This window comes from Myotis nattereri (genome assembly GCF_964212035.1).
Source record: "Myotis nattereri genome assembly, chromosome: 18".
Classification (NCBI taxonomy): domain Eukaryota; kingdom Metazoa; phylum Chordata; class Mammalia; order Chiroptera; family Vespertilionidae; genus Myotis; species Myotis nattereri.
In genome coordinates, this window is record NC_138093.1 from 6,628,726 (window position 1) to 6,648,037 (window position 19,312).

General features: G+C 48.4%; 3 protein-coding genes across 6 annotated transcripts in view; 1 reads left to right on the plus strand and 2 right to left on the minus strand.

Moving 5' to 3' along the window:
- The window catches only part of LOC308533891 (transmembrane protein C1orf162), a 16,687-nt gene extending 12,592 nt beyond the window's left edge, over positions 1-4,095 (plus strand). For all 4 annotated transcript variants that reach the window (XM_081112085.1, XM_081112087.1, XM_081112088.1 and 1 more), the window contains 3 exons: positions 2,951-3,048; positions 3,298-3,347; positions 3,585-4,095. In XM_081112085.1, coding sequence (XP_080968211.1) covers positions 2,951-3,048; positions 3,298-3,347; positions 3,585-3,731 — 295 coding nt within the window. In that variant the 3' untranslated portion in view covers positions 3,732-4,095. The remainder of the gene's footprint in view (positions 1-2,950; positions 3,049-3,297; positions 3,348-3,584) is intronic.
- A 3,354-nt stretch (positions 4,096-7,449) lies between these two features.
- On the minus strand, positions 7,450-12,209 carry TMIGD3 (transmembrane and immunoglobulin domain containing 3). Its single transcript, XM_081113088.1, has 4 exons — positions 11,672-12,209; positions 9,686-10,033; positions 9,369-9,435; positions 7,450-7,768 (listed from the first exon to the last, which is right to left on the minus strand). The coding sequence occupies exons 1-4, from the start codon at positions 11,847-11,849 to the stop codon at positions 7,696-7,698; spliced, it is 666 nt and encodes a 221-aa protein (XP_080969214.1). The 5' UTR covers positions 11,850-12,209; the 3' UTR covers positions 7,450-7,695.
- Positions 12,210-15,066: 2,857 nt separating this feature from the next.
- Positions 15,067-18,963, minus strand: ADORA3 (adenosine A3 receptor). The gene is made up of 2 exons (XM_081113087.1): positions 18,298-18,963; positions 15,067-16,171 (listed from the first exon to the last, which is right to left on the minus strand). Exons 1-2 carry the CDS (start codon positions 18,645-18,647, stop codon positions 15,568-15,570), a joined length of 954 nt encoding a protein of 317 aa, XP_080969213.1. The 5' UTR covers positions 18,648-18,963; the 3' UTR covers positions 15,067-15,567.
- Positions 18,964-19,312: the final 349 nt, after the last annotated feature.

Here is a 19,312-nt window from a genome sequence, read left to right on the forward strand (position 1 = left end):
ACAATATATCCTGTCAATCCCCCCTCCTGTCTGGTAACTGTCGATTTTTTCTCTGTATCTATGAGTTTGTTTTTGTTTTGTTTCATTTTGCTTTTTAGATTCCACATATAAGTGAAATCATATGCTATTTTTTTTCTCTCTGATTTATTTCACTTAGCATAATACCTTCTAGATTCATCCATGTTGTCACAAATGGCAAGATTTCACTCTTTTTTATGGCTAATATTCCAAGATATATATCACATCTTCTTTATTCATTTGTCTGTTGGTGGACACTTAGGTTGTTTCCATATCTTGGCTATTGTAAATAATGCTGCAGTGAACATAGGGGTACATATGTCTTTATAATTAGTGTTTTGGATTCCTTCAAATTCTACCTAAAAGTAGAATCACTGGGTCATAAGGCAATTCCATTTTTTATTTCTTTAGGAACCTCCATACTGTTTTACATATGGCTGCACCAGTTTACAACCCCACCAACAGCACATGAGCGTTCCCTTTTCTCCACATCCTCGCCAACACTTATTTGTTGATTTATTGATGATAGCCATTCTGACAGGTGTGAGGTGATATCTCAGTGTGGTTTTAATTTGTATTTCCCTGGTATTGAGTATACTTTCATGTCTATTGGCCATCTGTATGTCCTCTTTGGAGAAATGTCTACTCAGGTCCTCTGCCCATTTTTTATTGGTTTATTTTCTTGGTGTTGTTATATGAGTTGCTTACATATTTTGGATATTATTGAATGTATCATTGGCAAATTTCTTCTTCCATTCAGAAGGTTGTCCTTTTGCTTTTATTTTTGATGGTTTCCTTCACTGTGCAAAGACTTTTTAGTTTGATGTAGTCTGGTTTGGCTGTTGTTGCTGTTTCCCTTGCCCAAGAAGAGACATCCAAAAAGGTATTATTACCAAGAGCAATGTCAGAGAGTTTATTGCCTATGTTTTCTTTTAGGAGTTTTATGATTTCAGGTCTTACTTTTAAGTATTTAATCCATTTTTTGTTTATTATTGTATATGGTGGTCCAGTTTCATTCTTTTGCATGTGTCTGTCCAGTTTTTCTAACACTTTACTGAAGAGATTGTCTTTACCCAACCGTATATTCTTTCCTCCTTTGTCAGAGATTGACCACATAGGCATTGTTTGGTCCGCATCGAAAGGAGGCGGGCCCAAGATGTTGTGAGGGTTTAAGGCTGAGACCAGTGTGTCAGCGTCAGTCCCAAGGGGGTGGTTATGTTCTCTTATATATGGTGGAAGTATGCAAAAATAGGGTCAGGATGTGGGTGCACAAGTTGGTCAAGCAGTGGGGAGGGCAGGAGTTGGTCAAGGGAGGAGAGTGCACAGGTCAGTAGGGGGGAGAGGACTTCTTATCTTGTTTCTGCAGGCACCAGCCCTCTGCCCCAAGCTATGGGGAAAGGCTTATAATAATACATATTTCAGAAAACATCTCCAAGTAGGAGATATTAGGGGTATTTCATCCTAACAGGCATGGGCTTATTTCTGGGTACTCTATTCTGCTCCATTGATCTGTGTGTCTCTTTTGATGCTAGTATCATGCTGTTTTAATTACTATAGCCGTGTGGTATAGTTTGATATTAGTGTGATACCTCTAACTTCATTGTTCTTTTTCAAGATGGCTTTGGCTATTCAGGGTCTTTTATGGTTCCGTATAAGTTTTAGGATTATGTGTTCTAGTTATGTGAAAATGCTGCTGATAGTTTTATAGAGATTGCATTAAAATCCGTAGATTGGTTTAGGTAGCATGGGCATTTTAACAATGCTAATGCTTCCTGTACATGAGTACAGTATATATAGCCTTTCATTATTTGTGTCTTCCTCAGTTGCTTGCTTCAATGTCTTATAGTTTTTGGGGACAGGTCTTTTGCCTCCTTGGTTGAAGTTATTCCTAGGTATTTCATTCTTGCTGATGCAATTGTAAATGGGTTTTCTTAATTTCTCTTTCTGATAGTTTGTTATTGATATATTAAAAATGCCGCCAATTTCTGGTTATTAATTTTGTATCCTGCTATTTACTGAGTTCATTTATTCTAATAGCTTTTGGGTGGACTTTTTAGGGTTCTCTATACGTATAGTATCATGTCATCTGCAAATAAAGACACTTGTACTTCTTCAATTCAGATGCCTTTTATTTCTTTTTCTTGTCTGATTGTTGTGGCTGTGACTTCCAATGCTATGTTAAATGAAAGTGGATGTTCTTGTCTTGTTTCTGATCTTAGAGAAAAAGCTTTTAGCTTTCTCCATGGAGTATGATGTTAGTTGTGGGTTTGTCATGTATGGCCTTTATGATGTTGAAGTATGTTCCCTCTATCCTCACTTTGCTAAGAGTATTTATCATAAATGGATGTTGGATTTTGTCCAATGCTTTTTCTGCATCTATCTGATATAATCGTATGATTTTTTTTTTCATTTTGTTTCTGTGGTGTGTCACATTAATTAATTTGTGTAAATTGAACCAGTCTTGCATCCCAGGAATAAATCCCACTTGACCATAATATATGATCTTTTTAATGTATTGCTGAATTCGGTTTACTAATATTTTGTTGAGGATTTTTACATCTGTGTTCATGGCCTATAGTATAGTTTTTTCTTTTCTTTTTTGGGGGGCGCGGGGGGTGGGGGTAGTGTCTGGTTTTGGTACCAGGGTAATGGTGACCTTATAAAATGAGTTTGGGAGCTTTTTCTCCTCTTCAATTTTTTGGAATAATTTTAGAACTATGAATATTTTTTTGAGGGAAAGAGAGTTCACAGCTTTCATTGAGGCTTTCAAATGGATCTGAAACCTGAAACCAAAAAGTTGGAAAGCAGTAGGAAGCGTGAAAGCTATTTTAGAGGCTTACCATAGAAGGAAAAGGTTACACACACTCTGATCTTTAGGAAGGGCCTTCAAAAAGCCCACAAGGTCATCTGCTCCCTCTTTTTGCCACAACAGCAAAGAACTTCACCTGGCCTTGGCCTTTCTTGCTGGGAGTCTACTGACATTGCTGCTGATGGCCCTTGTCTTCTTCATCATAAAGAGCTACCGAAAATGTGAGTGGCTCCGAGAGATGGGGCAGCAGTTCTTTCTCTGCTGTTGAGAATAGAGTTAGCCCACCTTCTCTGCAGACCACAGATTTGAATTCCTCCACTTCTCAGCTGCCCTCCAGACCCTCCACCTTGCCCACCTGCACCGCCTCCCCCCCAGCCCACCCCTTCACCCAAGACCAAAGGGAGAGGCTTCTCATTCCTCCAGACCCCATTGGTGAGATTTGTCCCCTTTTTTCCTGGCACTTATGGCAGATCACTCAAGTCCCCACGCTCTGGATCCTCACTCAGATTCTCTTGCCAAGGTAAGATGACCACGCAGTTTCCGTGACACTGGAGACCTGCCGCCGTTGGGATTTCCCTCTCTGCTCTGTGGCTTATCCACTAAGCAGTAGTAGTGCTTTCTGGGTGCTGGGCAGTGACTCTTTGAAGGGCTCTTCTGGTCTTTGGGGTCTTCTCTGGCTGAAGCTTTCAAGTTGCTTCTGAAGAGACACATCCCTCCACATTGAACTCGCTCATTCCCCCTCCTCCTTCCTCTGTAGTTGTCATCCAACCCGGAGGAGGCACTTACCTCTGCCAGCATGGCCCTCAAAACCTCAAAAGAAAAGAGAGACGACCTGAATGCAAACCATTCTGCAGACTTGAACTCCGTTATCTATGCTCAGGTTAAACTGGCAGACTCATCCTGAGTTTCCAATAAGGCTTGAATCCAGTTCCTCTCACGTCAGCTACATCTTCATACATCGCTTTCCCTTTGTAGAAAATTTGGACCACAATCTGGGTGAAACTGCAGATGGAGTTGTTTGGGTGTGATCTGGCAACCTTGGCTATCAGTTTTGTGACCAGGGTCAGTCTTATTCCTGTATCTCCCACTTGGACTAATAAAATGGAATTCCCCGAGGTCCGCGACTGCCCCCCTTCGTCCTCTTCCAGAGTGTGTGCTGCAAGCTCAGTGCACCGAGAGTGTTCACTCAGTGTCACTGATCAACTTGGGAAGAGTCAACCAACCTAGCAGTCTAACAAGAATTACAAATAAAAGCAAACCCGCTGTGCTGTTGGCTCCTTCTTCGTCATGTGTCCCTGTTCCCTCCAGATATCAGGGCCCAAAGATCTCCAAGTGATGTTAAAGGAAAAGGCACACAGTTGAACACAATTCTGCATATTCTTGATTCATGTGGAAAATACCTGTGTGTGTGTGTGTGTGTGTGTGCGTGCGCACCTGTGTTTGTATACTATATTCAGGGTATCCCCAAAAAATGTATACTCACTTCAATAGCTGATAGCTCAGTTTTGAAAATGAAATATTTTAATGAACACTGCCTTTATAATTATTCAAAGTGTGTATATACATTTTTGGGGCTATCCGATATTTAGTTTGTCCCCAGAAGGAAACACTGTTAACTGGTCTTAGTGATCACCCCTGATAACTGAGGGACTGACGGGTGGCATGGAAGGACATAGGCTTTCCCTTAAATGCCTTTTGTAACTTTTAAAAAATATATTTGTATTGATTTCAGGGAGGAAGGGAGAGGGAGAGAGATAAAGAAACATCCATGATGAGAGAGATCATTGATTGGCTGCCTCCTGCATGCCCCCCACTGGGGATTGAGTCACAACCTGGGCATGTGTCCTTAACTGAAATTGAACCTGGGACCCTTCCATCCACAGGCTGAAGCTCTGTCCACTGAGCCAAACCAGCTAGGGCCTTTTGTAACTTTTAACATTCTTCCTTTACCTGTTGAGCATCTTCAGGGGCCTGAAACCTAGCGCTCGTTTCCCCGCCTGAACTCTGAACCAACTGAGAGAGAAGAGGACTCGGCAGACAGAGAACAAAGTACCATCTTTATTACAGAGAGAGATCATTGATTGGCTGCCTCCTGCATGCCCCCCACACAGGAAAGGACAGCGTGTTCTGGAGCTGCAGACAGTGGGCTTCAGACCAATGAGCCCTGTGGGGATAGAGCTGCTCCGAGGCGGGTCCCCTCCCACCCAAACCGGTGCTGGCTAGCCCCATGCGCTTCAGGACAGGTCACGTGCTCTTTGTAAGCTGCACCCAAAGATTAAAAAAGAAAGAGGAAGCACAGAGTAGGTACGCCCAGTTCTGCCTTCAGTTTCCCACACTGTGCCTCAAAAGGGGCGTCGCTGTGGAGTGTCACCCCAATGGGGCTCAGTGCACAGGGAAGGAAGCAGGAGTGGGGAGTGGGGAGCCTCCTCCACAAACTTCTTTTAAAAATATGTCAAATAATGTTTTTAAAAGTCAATGTAAGAAAATTAAAGTTCATAGAGCTGACATAATCTACCCAACATGTGGCAGAGTAAAATGGAAACCAGATGCTCTGACTTCTGATTCCTGCATCTGGCCTGCACTGCCTGCTGCCCCAGCATGAAGAGGGGCAGAGAAACCAGACAGGTAAGGGGGCAGGCCACATGGGCAGGAGAGCGTGATTTTTCTGAGACAGAGAGCTGCTCCTGACAGCTGGCTTTTGAGGAGACAGTGGAATTGGGGTTTGATCAAGGAGTGGGCTTTTGAGGAGACAATGGAATTGGGGTTTGATCGAGGAGTGGGCTTTTGAGGAGACAATGGAATTGGGGTTTGATCGAGGGAGCTCACAGGTCCAGGAGAAAGACACGTTAGGGATGCAGGCTTGCAAAGAGGCCTGGGCACAGCAGAGCAGGCAGCCCCACGAGGGCAGCAGAGCGCCACCAGTTCTCCTCCCCCCCACAAGGAAGCCTCATTCACTTCCTTTACTTTTATTTTTTTTTTAAGATTAACTTTTTACTTCTCTTTTTAAAAAATATTTTTATTAATTTCAGAGAGGGAGAGGGAGAGAGAGAGAGAGAGAGAAGAGAGAGAAACATCAGTAATGAGAGAGAATCATTGAATGGCTTCCTCCTGCACGCTGGGATCAAGCCCACAATCGGGGCATGTGCCCTGACCGGGATCGAACCGTGACCTCCTGGTTCATGGGTTGACGCTCAGCCACTGAGCTGCACCACCACTGAGCCACGCCGGCTGGGCTTCATTCATTTTCAAAGGTTCCCAGACGCTAGGAGGACATCAAACAATTCTACCCGCCCCAAAGCTAGAAGCCACAGCTTCTCAGCTCAGAGCCAGTTCCTTAGCCACATGTATGTGAAATATCAGATTCATTGTTTTCCCTCTGTTTTCATGAAGCTTCCCATTTTTAACAGCAGAGCTCTGTTTTCAAAGTCTTGTGGGGTTTTTTGTCTCCCTGTCATGAAGAGTGATGTGCAACTAGCCTTGCTGGAGAGTGAGATGAGTGAGTGAATAACTGTCTGTTGATTGGGAATCTTTGCAGGTGAAGGAAGAAAGGAGGCCCTGGGTCATGGAAGCAGATAAGCCTGTAGGGCCCTCAGGGAGGTGGTTTCCCACACAGGTAAGTGTAACTCTCCCAGGACATCTAGAGTGGCTTCGTCTTTTGTGGAAGGTGGTTGTCTGCTCTCTTGCCTGCTGTCGTAGGCAGTCCTCACTGAGCCCAGACTGGATTGCTGTTTGTGGTGGCTTCCTCTAGTGAGTTCAGCACATGGCCACAGGGGAGGGATCGGGGCTGGTTTGTGGCTGAGGGATAAGACAGTACTTTGATGTTGGATCTGAGAATCTGGAAGGATTGACTGGCTGTATGGAAACAGGGAAGATGCAGGAATGGGGTGACAGCCACACGCCCTCCCCTTTTCTTCAGGCTGTTAACTGGCTTGGAGTTCCCTCCCTATGGAGAGAGGGTTTCTTTCGGATGATGATGAAGGAACTGTGTTCATGGAGGACTTTGGAGAGCCTGGACCTGAAGGTGCAGGGTGTGTGCAGAATCGAGCCAACCTCCCTGTCCTAGCCCTGCTCAGGCCAAAGGGCCACTTGAGTATCCTGAGCACGGAGACTGGCCAGCACCCTATTGGAAGAGACCAGAAGAGCAGGGTTTTTATGAGGACAGCAGAAGCAGTATGGGGAGACCCTGGGAACTCCCTGAAATAGCAGGAGAGACACTACATGGGGAGAGAGGGTGCAGACACACAGGTGGGAGCTAAGAGAGGTGGGTGCAGACATGCTGGTGGGGGCTAATTTGGTAATTCGGGTGTTAATGACAATATAACCTCACTTGCACCTACAGTGGCTGATGCCTCTGCCTTGACTTGTGTTCCTGATTTGAATGAATATCTCATTTAAGCTTTTGCGTTTTGGTTTCTCATTGACCAAAACCAGCATCCATTCAGTCTTCAAAGAGCAGTTTGCCGTACAGTCTTTCCCTAAGAGAATCTGAAAACCAAGGATTTAGCCTATCTCTCTCTCTTTCTTTGGGTAGGACAGCACATAATATTAATTCAGGAATTAATTGGAATATTATACTTTAAAAGAAACGTCCAGAAATATTTTTCCCGTGACACTTTGGAGTTCATTCAACACTGGTTAGAAATTTATTGGCTCACAGATAAAATACAAGTGATCTCCTGGGCCCCTGACTGAGGTTCTGCCCCTCCTCTTCGCTTCCAGCCGGCTCAATGCGTGAGAACCAAGATCTTGAGGTGTTCTCTGACTAGCCTTGCGCAGGCGTGGCCACTGTTCCTACCTAGCTGTAGATGTGGCTGGTTGTCACGGTGATTCTATTGGAGCATCACTTTGCTTATGAGCTAAATAAATCTTCAGTCACATCTGTCCAGTTTGAGCCAGTTCCTTTGAAGTCTGGACACACGAGGGGCCGCTTCAAAGAGTTTACTTTGTTGGAAACAAAAGGAAAAATGGAGTTGAGATCTACTGCCTACCCAGGCCGAGTGTTTCTTCAGCCAAAGTTACCAACTCTCTCATGAGGGCTTCCTGGGGACTGAATAGCACAGTTTGTTTTCAGGGCTGAAATCAGCTGGTTATTACTTGGAAAGGAAAGGTGGACAGGTCCACATAGCCTGCCCTGCATGGAGCTCCTGCTCTCTGGTTACGAACGGGGAGCCCTAAAGATTGGGTAGTTGTGGGGCACAGAGCTCAGGCAGAAGAGCCAAGGAGGGAACCTACCAGAGGTGTGGCGAACGCAGAAGCAGCTTGCCTGGTTTTCTGGCTTCGAGTTAGGCCTTTACCTGTAATCGCCCGAAGGCAGAAGGCTTCAAGGCCATGCCTCTCATGACCTGGTCTAGGTTGAGGCTGGTGGGCCCATCCTCTTCCACTCCTGACCCTTCCCAAGGTGACCTTTCTATGCCCTCTCACCTGGGGGCCCCCTTTGACAGGAGGCGTGGCTTCTAGTCCCTCTAGGGGGAACAAAACGTTTCAATCAAGGAGTAAGGCTGCCTCCCAAAGCTTGTGTGCTGGGCAGGCAGGTGGCCCCCCAGTCCTGGAAGCTGTGCTGTGGTTGTCTCAGGGCCTCCCTCCTCCCTGGTCCACACACACCTCCGCTGACGAGGGGGACAGTGCTGTCTCTGTCACATCTCATGGTGCCTTTGTCACTGGGAAGCAGAACCTCCCTGAGCCCCTGGCTGTCTGCATTGGCTTCCAGGGGTCCAGGCAATAAGAGGAGGTCACATTTACCCATTTGAAAGCTGCTTCTTGATCCCTTTTATTTTCCCTACACTGCCCCCTCCCCCCACCAACCACTGCTTACTTCTTCTGTTTCTTTGACTCCTCCTCCTTTTGAACAAGTGAGTCATTAGAGAAATGATCCCCACCCCTGTGATCAGTACGCAGGTGATGAGAATGGACATCCTGGAAGGAACCACAGACAGTTTTATGTCCCTCGGAAGAGGCCACCTTTCGACACTCTGCTCAGGATCCCCTTGTCTGAGATCAGTCCCCTCGGCCCTGTTCCTGCCCCAGCCAGTTGCAGCAGCTCCTGCCAAGCGTATGCCTTCCGAGTGGCCGCCACCCTCCAGACCCCACTGGATTGCACCCAGGGTGGGTAGGTGTCTGCGCTGGGCTGAGTCCCTTCCTCAGAAACTAACCTGGGACCTTGGAGAAGAAGAATCCAGTCCAAGACTAGCTAGGCCTCTGAAGGGGAGACAAGAACTCAGGAGCTAGACATGGGTATCTATCTTCTCCCAGGGCAAAATGAAGACTAGAGGGCAGGACAGGGGGAGGCAAACACAAGAGCAGCCAATGGGAGACGGAGATGAAGTCCCGCTGACTGAGGGCGGCCACATCCTGCCCTTGGATTTAGCAGACACCGCTCTCTCCTTTTAAATGAAAACAGCGACAGGGCATCCTGTGACCAAGAGCCCTAAGCTATATCCTTTTGGAAGGAACGATATGGTCCCCTTGGAGAGACCTCGTTGAGGTGGAGAAACAAAATGCAGCTGAAAGTGGCAGGTGTGAGTCAATGGTCATGTCTGCTCACCTGTAGTGATCTGCCTTGTACACCAGTTTGGAAGCCCTGCAGCTTCTGTTCATGTTCCCTGACGCATCTGCATCAGAAAGGATTTGTTAAGAGCCAAGCAAGGCCCATTCCCAGGCCCACCCTTTGCCTCTGCATCTCTCTCTGGCATCCCTTCAGTCTCCACAGCGTGAATGATGGCTGGGTCACGCAGAGGCACCACGCACAGTGGCATGAAAGGTACCCTGCAAGAGTGAGGTTGAGGGAACAAGACACTGCACTCTGCTCGCTGAGCCACCCCTGTAGGGCACCCCCACATAGACCCCTGGCATGCCCCTTACCCTTCACGGACCAAAAGTCACTGGTGTGGGCTCCTCTATAGTCAGTCACGACCAGCTCGGTGAAGTCCATGTCATCCCGGGCAAAGTCCCGCTGGATGCCGCACCAGTACCAGCCCGCGTCCTCTTTGGTCAGGCAGGACACAGTGACAATGAGCTGCTCCCCCGTGTCCCTCAGGGCCACGCGGCCCGTGCTGTTGGGTGTGAAGGCGATGATGTTGCAGTAGTCCCGGTAGTGGCCTCGGCACCAGTACTTGAGATGGTCCTTGTAGTGGGCGGCGTAGCTGCAGACAGCAGACACTGTGTCCCCCACAAAGCTCTCCTTGACCTTTTTGTCCATGACCATGGCTTCTGTCAAAAAACACACAGGGAGGCAGGAGAGGTAAGGGGGGACCAGCAGTGATGGGGAGACTTGGCTCAGAGTGGTGGACACACACTACAGTGATGATGTATTATGGAGCTGTACCCCTGAAACCGACATAATTTTATTAACTAATGCCGCCCCAGCAAGTTCAATAAAAAGTAAAAAACACTACACACACGTACGAAAACACCAGTGTTCTTTTAACGGGTTGCAGCTCCTGCCCTCCTTGAGGAAAATTAATGAAAACATTGGAGGCTGATTTTTGCCTGATTGGGATTGGCAACTGTTATGGGCTGAGTTGTGATCCCTAAAACTCATACATTGAAGTGCTACCCCCGTCCCTCAGAATGTGACTGTATTTGGAGATAGGACCTTTAAGTAGGCAATTACATCGAAATGGAGTTGTTAGAATGGGCCCTAGTCCAACATGACTGTTGTCCTTAAAAAAAGGAGATTGGGACAGGTGGCAGAGGGAATGACCATGTGAGGACACAGCGGGAAGGCGGCCCTCTGCAAACCAAGGAGAGAGGCCTCAGGAGAAGCCAAGCCTGCCAGCACCTTGACCTTGCGGTTCTAGCCTCCATGATTACATGGGAATAAATCTCTTGCCAAAGCCGCCAGTCTGTGATGCCTGTTACAGCAGGCCTAGCAAATGAACACAGCAGCCCTGGAGAAGCCTTCCTCCCTGGCCTCTGGGCGGGTAAAATACGGACCCCCGTCTGCAAGAACTGAGGACGCCTCTCAACATTGCTTGACGGGGGGCTTGAAGAGCCTGAGGCTTACTGTTCATAGATCCTCTGCCCCCAGCCACGCTCCCCCACAGGCCACCTCAGACCCTCAAAAAAAAATGAGAAGGTTTGGGGGCTTCTGTTGACTGTATGGAGCTGTTCTTAGAGACCAAGAACTTCTTATTTCCTCCCTACAAGACCTCAATATTGCATAACGAGGAAGTCGTGCACACCACGTCCAGCTTGACGGTGGCTGGGGAAGTGTCCAACCAAGGAGAAGAAATGGGGGCAGCAACCCGTCCATGTCAGCCTCCAGGTATGTGCTGGGCTCCCCTCAAATGCCACCTCCAGTGTGGCTCATGGTGAGCGGGACCACCCTGCAAAGCAGGCTCATGTCCTTGGGACCAATGGGTATCATTTGGTATTTTGTTCTCATATCAACCTCACAAGGAGGATCATGTGATGCTCAGTTTACAGGCAGGAGCGCTGACCCAGAGAGACCCCAGCAACTCTCCAGGGTCACATGGCTGGAGTGACAGAGCCAGGGCCAGCCCCGTCCTCGGAGTCTCGTCTTTGGCGTCAAGAATGGGCAGAAAGGGGAAAGTCTTACCCTCGTCTGTCTGCACAAACATTTCTGAAGGGGAGATGGGGGAAGGGAAGGGGAACTTAAACTGAGAGAGAGAATGCAGGGCCCTCATTTTAGCCGAGGGTTTCAAACCCCCCACAGCCCTCTAATCAGAGCTAAGAACAAGAACTATTTTGGACAAGCTCTATTTTCACCTCCTATTTCCCCATCCCACTCCTTTCGCAGTTGGCGCTAGAAATTAGGAGAGGAGATGGTACTGGAAGGTCCCTGGGAAGTTGGGGAAGCTGGTGACATTTCTTCCCCTGTCTTACCTGAAAGGACAGTCAGGGAGAGCAGGACAAAGAGCCCCATGGCTGGACGGAAATGAGAGATCTCAGCAATCCTGGATCTGTTTAAGAGAAACAGGTATCTATTGTTCAAGGTGGTTTTATCCTGTTTGGAGAAACCAGGGGAGCAGGAACGACTGGCTAATCCAGGCACTGCTGCCATGTTCAGGTGTCCAGGTTGTGCATGGCACGAGGGTACCTCATCAAAAGAATGCCATTCATGGACGTGAATGTATAGAATAAAGTGGGGCAACTGAGAAAGTCCTGGGCTTCCGGGCAGAGCCCCAAGCAGGAATGGAGATCCCCATCCTGGATAAACCCACCCGGACGCAATCAGAGGAGCACATGGGAACACCGTCGCTGGCACATGCCCGTGTGTGCAGCTGTGCCTCGCCTGGCAAGGCTCTGAGTATCCCAGAGGCCACTCCTCGGGTCCATCCACCACTCTTGGAGGCCCAATTCCTCTTTAGCGCAGAGGAAGACTAGCAAGGAGATTCCTAACTCCCCTGACTCCTGAGTGGACACAGAAGCCTCACTGGGGGGTGGTGTCAGGGGTGGAACATGAAGCTGTCAGTAGCAGATGTGCCCAGTGGCATCTGCAACATGTGAGCAGGCCCACAACCAGCCCAGGAAACCAGCCCCTTATCTACAGTAAGAGGCCCAGGGACCAGCCTGCTAGCAGTCAGACGAGCAGGAAGCTAGTACTAGCCCAGACCGCCCAACAATAACCCATCAACAATCAGCCCCAAGGGGCCAGGACTTGATAATAACTGACAGCTCCCCTACATTTTTCTCCTGCTTCCAACTTGGGGCCAGCCAGAGAAAGGCCAATATGCTCCCCTAACCAAGTGCCCAGGAGGCGCCCTGTAGTCAGCCCGCCTGCAGCTTCCCCAGGACAACAGCCTCCAGCCAGGCCCCGAAGCCTCCTTTTCTCCCAAAATAGAGCTTCCCCACTGCTCCGCCCCCTCTAGTCTCTGCCAAGACGCTCGGCGGTGGCTGACTCCCTGGTTACAGTAGACTCAGAAGAAATAGCCTTTGCTTGTCTCATCTGGTCTTCGCTTATGTCCATAGCTGACTTGATAAAACATTGGGCAAACTGACCCAGCTACTCAATATCTGTCTTTGTTCCAGGGAAATCATACAGGGGAGGAGGAAGCAACTTCGTTTTGTCGGGGTGGTCTTCCCACTTTATTCCTTTAGAATAAAAGCTCAACAGCTCCCCTCTGCTGTGCAGCCCAAAGGGAACTAGCCGGGAGGTAGAGTCGGGGAGACCCTGTGACGTTACCTCTAACCTGAAGCCAGCGTGGAACTCACCGCTTCTACCCAAGCTCCTCACCTGTGATTCTCGGTTCATCTTTTTTGAATTCACTCCAAGGGACACTTTCACTTTAAGGGCTACTTCTGGGCTGGTGAAACACCTGAGCTCAGGAGACACCCACATGACCAAAAAATAAATAAAAAGTCAGCTCCATTGGGAAGAAAAAAAAAAGAGGAGAGGAGGAGGAGGAGAAAAGAAAAGAGTGTTTTCCTGACGCTCAGGAGCTACAGCCCCTAGGATGACATCAGATGACCCTGGACAGACAGCTGTTTTGTTTGGCGGGAAATGATCACTTTATATCAAGTTTCCAAAAAGGGCTGATGCTGGGTGTTGCTACAGCAATGAAGTTCGAGACTGCAAATTAAGAAGCTCGTGTGAAGACCTGTGCGGACTGAGAAGGAACCAGTACCTCCCTCAAGTTGCCAACTGGGAAAGGTGGTTCCTGGACAGAACAGTGTGCGGGGGTCACCAGCAGCCCCAGAGGAAGCCCAGGGCCTCGCCCCGGAGGGGCATTCTAGCTACACGCAGACATTTAATTCAGCGGGGGAAGCCTTGACTCGAATAAGTGGATACCACTAAGAAAAAAGCCTGGGCAGTGGGTGCAATGCTTAAGGAAAAATATCCCCCCAGATGTTGAAAGGGAGAGATTGTCAGGAATAAAGCCATACGCCACTCCCAGGGACCGACAGGGACAGTGCGGGGGATGTTCCAGTCTTCTGCCTGCAAGATATGATTGTGAGTGACGCCAGGAAGTGGGCGGGTGGGGTGACCAAGTTGAACTTCCCAGTGTTGATTCTTCCTGGGGTGACTGGAGGAGAAACAAGAACCCTTCCCTGAAACGTTAACCAGATAAACATGATTATCAGGCTCCAGTCTAAGACGGCGGTTCGGAGAAACTTTCAGGACTGGCTAAGAATTAATAAAAACCGTTTCAGCCACTTACCCTCTGGGACATGGTTTCATTGAAATCCCCATCTGGCGGCTCTCATCAAGCCAATGTACTGTCTTGGGAGTGAGTGTCCACAGAGGCGAGTTTGGGTGGACAAACCAGAGATGTCAACTTGACTCTCCAAAGCCACACTCAGTGCTTGAAGGATGTGACTTAAACTCTGTCCCTGTACGGCGTCCTGGTTTTTAAGAGATAACTAAGGCCCTAGCCGGTGTGGCTCAGTGGATAGAGCGTCGGCCTGTGGATTGAAGGGTCCCAGGTTCGATTCCGGTCAAGGGCATGTACCTGGGTTGCGGGCACATCCCCAGTAGGGGGTGTGCAGGAGGCAGCTGATCGATGTTTCTCTCATCGATGTTTCTAACTCTCTATCCCTCTCCCCCTTCCTCTCTGTAAAAAAAATCAATAAAATATACATATTTTTTTTAAAAGATATAACTAAGGAACAAACAAACAAAAGCCAGCAGCCCTCGAGTACACAAATTGTAGCTTGTGTCCATGCATCTGCTACTGTCCATTAGGTGAACTTGAGAGTTTGGGCTTTGGAGTAGTTCCAAGTTCCTCTTCATGTCTGAGAATAGGTGGTGAGAAGCTGGCGTCCTCTCATAAGGCAGGAGTCAGTTTATATCCTGGTTCTCCTGCTTGTTAATTGCGTGACTGTAGACAGATTGCCTAACCTCTCAGTTCTTTCGTCTGCAAAATGGAGATGGTGATACTGGTGGTACCTACCTCAAAGATGATCAAGACCTAAAAAGATAATGCATGCACAGTGCTTGGTGCATTGAAAGTACCCAACAGATACTATCTATGCCCTTGTCTCTTTTTGCCCCGCCCCCACTACTCCCATTACAATGAAACACCAGAGGAAATGTTAGGACTCAGCTCTAGAGGGAGAATCATTCCTTCCTTATCAATCCGAGAATGGATCATAAAGTTGACAAGTGCTCTGATCAGACCAGGAGAAGGGAGCAGAGTGTCTTGGGGTAAGGAGTGAGGGGCCCAGAATTCATACAGGTGAGCATGCCACATGGCTCAAGGTAGCAAGTAGGCTGAATGCCAAGAGCTGGATCTTCAAGCCCCGAGTGACCCTGGCCCTCAGCAAAGAGCTCCACAATCGTTGGTCATCATCTTTTATTGACTCAGATACATTTACAGATGGATTTGGCAGTGTAAGTATCCCCTTAAACTCAGCTCACTCCTGTCCCCACCGTTTCCCGGGCATCTGCTGAGAGCAGGGTCCATGGAGTGGAACGGAGTCGCCACCACATGCATGTCCAGCCTGAATGGTACCTTTTATCAGTAAATCAATGAGGTTTCCTTCAGATTCTGTGACTTCTTTTGGGGGGGAAGGAGGAACATGGGCAATATTAACAATAGAACATTGTACTCAAGTCAGGCATCCAGAGAATTGAATTAGGGAGGAATGACAAAGGGAAAAAAATCAAATTAGAGGCAGAAGGTAGTAGAAGAGGTACAATCGGAGACAGCCGGCCAAATGCTTCCCACATCAGTGGGAGGAATCACGGATGTGAAAGACCTCGGCCCATGTGGATAGGACCTGAATTGTGTGTTGATGTTGAATCTGAAGGTCAGACAATCATCTTTCATGGGTAACTACTAAGAAATCTGTTCAATATGTGGGTCCAAGGAGTCAGAGGGCTGGCAGTTCATACAGGTTTTGAAGATAAAGAAATAGGTCTCCTTGAACTTTTTTATTTTAAAGGCATAGACGATAGGGTTCATCATGGAGTTCGCGTGAGACAGCAGGATGCCCAAGTTCAGCACCACCTGGGGCACCTCACCATTAAAGTAGATGATGCAGTTGATGATGGATAAAGGCAGCCAGGACAAGGCAAACAGAAAAAGAACCAAGAACAAGGACTTGGCCGTCTTGAACTCCCGTCCATAAAATGAACCTGTCTCCCTGGAGCTGGAAATGTTCAGACTGAGTTTGTTCCGGATGATACAGAAGATGTCCATATAGATGGCGCACATGGCAACCAGGGGGATGAAAATCCAAGTGAAGAAGCTGAAGTACACCATGTAGTCCATCCTCATGACCGAACGGAACTGGCAAGGAAGGAAGGTCACATTTCTGGGAGACCCCGGGGACAGTTTCATGTTCCAGCCGAACATGGGGGTCAACCCCACCAGGATTGACAGCAGCCAGCAAAGACCCAGGGCGCACCATATTCTCCTCTGAGTGGTGACACTCCTATATCTGTTTGGATGGGAGAGAGTGGGTAAGTTCACAGCATTTGCTAAAGGACGGGGTGGGCGGGCGGTGGCGGGGGGAGGCGGAGCTGGTCAAGGAGAGAGGAATGGAGAGTGTTGCTATTCTATGATGATTTTGGCTAAATGCTACTGGATATGAAGACAAGATGAACAGACAACAATTAGAAAAAAATCCAAAAACCTCTCTGGGGGAGCTTTCTAAAGAAGCATGATCTGGTCCTCTCTGTGTGGCTCAGTGCTTGAGCGCCGATCTCTGGACCAAGAGGTCACTGGTTTGATTCCCGGTCAGGGCACATGCCCGGTTTGCGGGCTCAGTCCCTAGTAGGAGGCATGCAGGAGGCAGCCGATCAGTGATTCTTTCTCATTATTGATGTTTCTCTCTCTCTCCCTTCTTCTCTCTGAAATAAATAATAATAACAACATACTTTAAAGGAAGTATGACCTGTAATGGATCAGGATTATGCTACCTGGACTCAGGTGCTCACACGCTGCACTCACAAGTCCATTTCCAGCCCAAGAATTCTTCAGTTCCTGGGAGGTAAGAGTCAATCATCTAAGTCTCCTGGGATCGCCTTCCTGGTGAGAAATGATCTCCAAGCATGTTTGCCTGCATTGTTTGCTTGTTGGGTTACTTTTTTGTTCTGGTGTCCTTTAATTATACTCTGCCTCCCCCACACCCCTCTTTCTTTGAATACCCTGCTTTCCTTCTTACACTGACACCACACTTGGGTGTTTGAGTTCAGTGACTCCGTGGAGTTGGGAAGGTCATGTTGAAATGCTTCCAGGACCATAAATGCTCATCCATTGAGAGCCGCCATTTCTCCTTAACCCGTCCTTCCTGACAACGTTCTGCACAGACTGCAAGAAGGACACTGATGTTGTTGAGTACTGTGCACTTAGTAGACTTTCTCTTAATGAAATCTCACAATTTGTATGAGAATCTCCATTTCATTAATAACAGTGAAAATAAATAGGCGCATTACCATTTATTGAGCCTAGACCAGGGGTGGGCAAACTTTTTGACTCGAGGGCCACAATGGGTTCTTAAACTGGACCAAAGGCCGGAACAAAAGCATGGATGGAGTGTTTGTGTGAACTAATATAAATTCAAAGTAAACATCATTACATAAAAGGGTACTTTTTTTTTTTTTTTTTTTTTTAGTTTTATTCATTTCAAACAGGCCGGATCCGGCCCACGGGCCGTAGTTTGCCCACGGCTGGCCTAGACTGTGGGCCAGGCATTGTTCTAAGAGCTCTGCGTGTGTCAATCCACTTAATTTTATGAGGAAGGTGTAATCGCTGTCTCCCTTTTATAGGTGAGAAAAATGAATCTGACAAGTAACTTCTACAGGTCAGAAGTGGAGAAGCTCACATTGAAAAGAGGTAATGCGCAGAGCATCATAACCATTATGTGGTAAGATGTGGAACCAAAGGAGAGAAAGTTCTATCCTACGCCCAAGATCAGATTTCAAGGTCTGGGATTTGAACCCAGGCTTGTTTGTGTCAAAAGCTTGTCTGCAGCTCCCTCACATGCTCCTTCCCTGAGAGGAGAGAGGAGGAACAGGAGACGCACGCAGTCAGGGGAACCGGATTCCTCCATTTGGTGGTCTGTTCCATTCACTTGGTCACATGAGAGATTGTCACTATTCTGTGCAATGGGGAACTTTTTTGGTCCCCTTCTTGACATGGAGGAGGAGGAAGCAAAGTGGAAACAACTTTAAAATAACCTACAGTTATTTGCAAAGAAGAGAAGCCTGCGCTTATCTTAGATGTCTGTTCCTTATCTTATCTTGCAGGATTCTACCGCTTCTAAAAGTCAAGAGCGTTTTTTACTAATGAAAAATGCATCAAGCTTTGATCGTCGCTGGCTCCCCTGGCTGATCGAGCACACATGCCCCGAGTCCCTGGAGAGGGATTCCTCTTTCTCACTCCTGAGTCTCAGCTCGTCACTGCCGAAGCCCTCACACACCAACTGCTGAAATGGGCCTCTTTCGGGCTCAGGGGCCAATTTGGATTTGCTTTTGTTCAAAAAGTCTGGGACCTGAACCTTGCAGTCCCGTTTCCTAGGCACCTCTATCACTGCCCCACCGCACCCCTCTTCAAGCCGGTTACCTGACCGTGAGCTTGACCCGCAGGTATCGGTCCACAGCAATGGCTAGCAAGAACATGATGGAGGCGTGAGTGAAGACCAGCAGCAAGCAGGTCATGAGAAGGCAGCCGTAGAAGTGGACTGTGAGGCCCAGGCTGACGACAACGGCCAGGGGCATGACCAGCACCCCAACAGCAATGTCAGCCAGGGCTAGGGAGACAATGAAATAGAAGGTGGTGGTATGCAGGCTGCGGTTCAGCTTGACCACCCAGATGACCAGCACGTTGCCCACTATGGCGCAGAGCCCAATGACAATCTCCATAATGATGTAGAATATGTTGGCCCACGTCAGGGTGGTGCTGTTGACAGGCATCTTGGTTTCCCAGAGGAGCCTCCCGGGTGACAGGTGCACAAACAGGCTCCGGGTGAGCCGGGGAGCTCAGCTCTTGCTGGAGGTCCAGGTGCAGCAGCCACAGTCTACAACTCGCCCATGCCTTCTGGTCTCTGGTGGGGCGCGCCCCGGGAGGACCTCCGCACCTTAGAGAGAGCCCATCACAGGGCTCACTTCCAGCCCCTCTGCCGGCGACACATCCCTGGGCTCCCAAAAGCTTCGTGGGCTGAATCTGAAAGAGCTGTCGCTCTTAGTTCCCCAGACAGATGCGCTCAAGGACTCCGCCTTCCCCTGTCCCGTAGGGCCCACGGAGCTCCATCAAGATAAGCAGCCCTCTTCAGGGTGTTTCAGGAAGTGAGATGGGCCAAGAGGAAGCACGGAGCCAGGGACGCTCAGCAAGAAGATGGAGAGGACGGAGGAGGGTGTGTGAGTGGCTTGGAGAAGGCTCAGCATTCTTCACTCAGGACCGGATGCTGGTTCGCTAGCGTAGCGCGGGTGGGAGAGGCGCTGGGAGCACTGACAGTGAACTCTTCTGGCTTTCTGCTGGTTTAGCAAAACATCCCGTGACAATGAGGCAAACGGACACACAGAGGAACAAGAAGTGGTCTCTGGTGGCAGGCCCCTCACCTTCACCAGAATTTACTCTT

Excerpts from the sequence above, each read along its gene's own strand:
- TMIGD3 (XM_081113088.1), bottom strand. The coding sequence starts at position 11,849 with ATGGCAGCAGTGCCTGGATTAGCCAGTCGTTCCTGCTCCCCTGGTTTC. Across the intron at positions 10,034-11,671 it reads CTCCCTGACTGTCCTTTCAG|AAGCCATGGTCATGGACAAA; the intron begins GTAAGACAGGGG and ends GTTTTTTGACAG. Across the intron at positions 9,436-9,685 it reads TGACTTTTGGTCCGTGAAGG|ATGCGTCAGGGAACATGAAC; the intron begins GTAAGGGGCATG and ends TTTCTGATGCAG.
- ADORA3 (XM_081113087.1), bottom strand. The coding sequence starts at position 18,647 with ATGCCTGTCAACAGCACCACCCTGACGTGGGCCAACATATTCTACATC. Across the intron at positions 16,172-18,297 it reads CGGGTCAAGCTCACGGTCAG|ATATAGGAGTGTCACCACTC; the intron begins GTAACCGGCTTG and ends CCATCCAAACAG.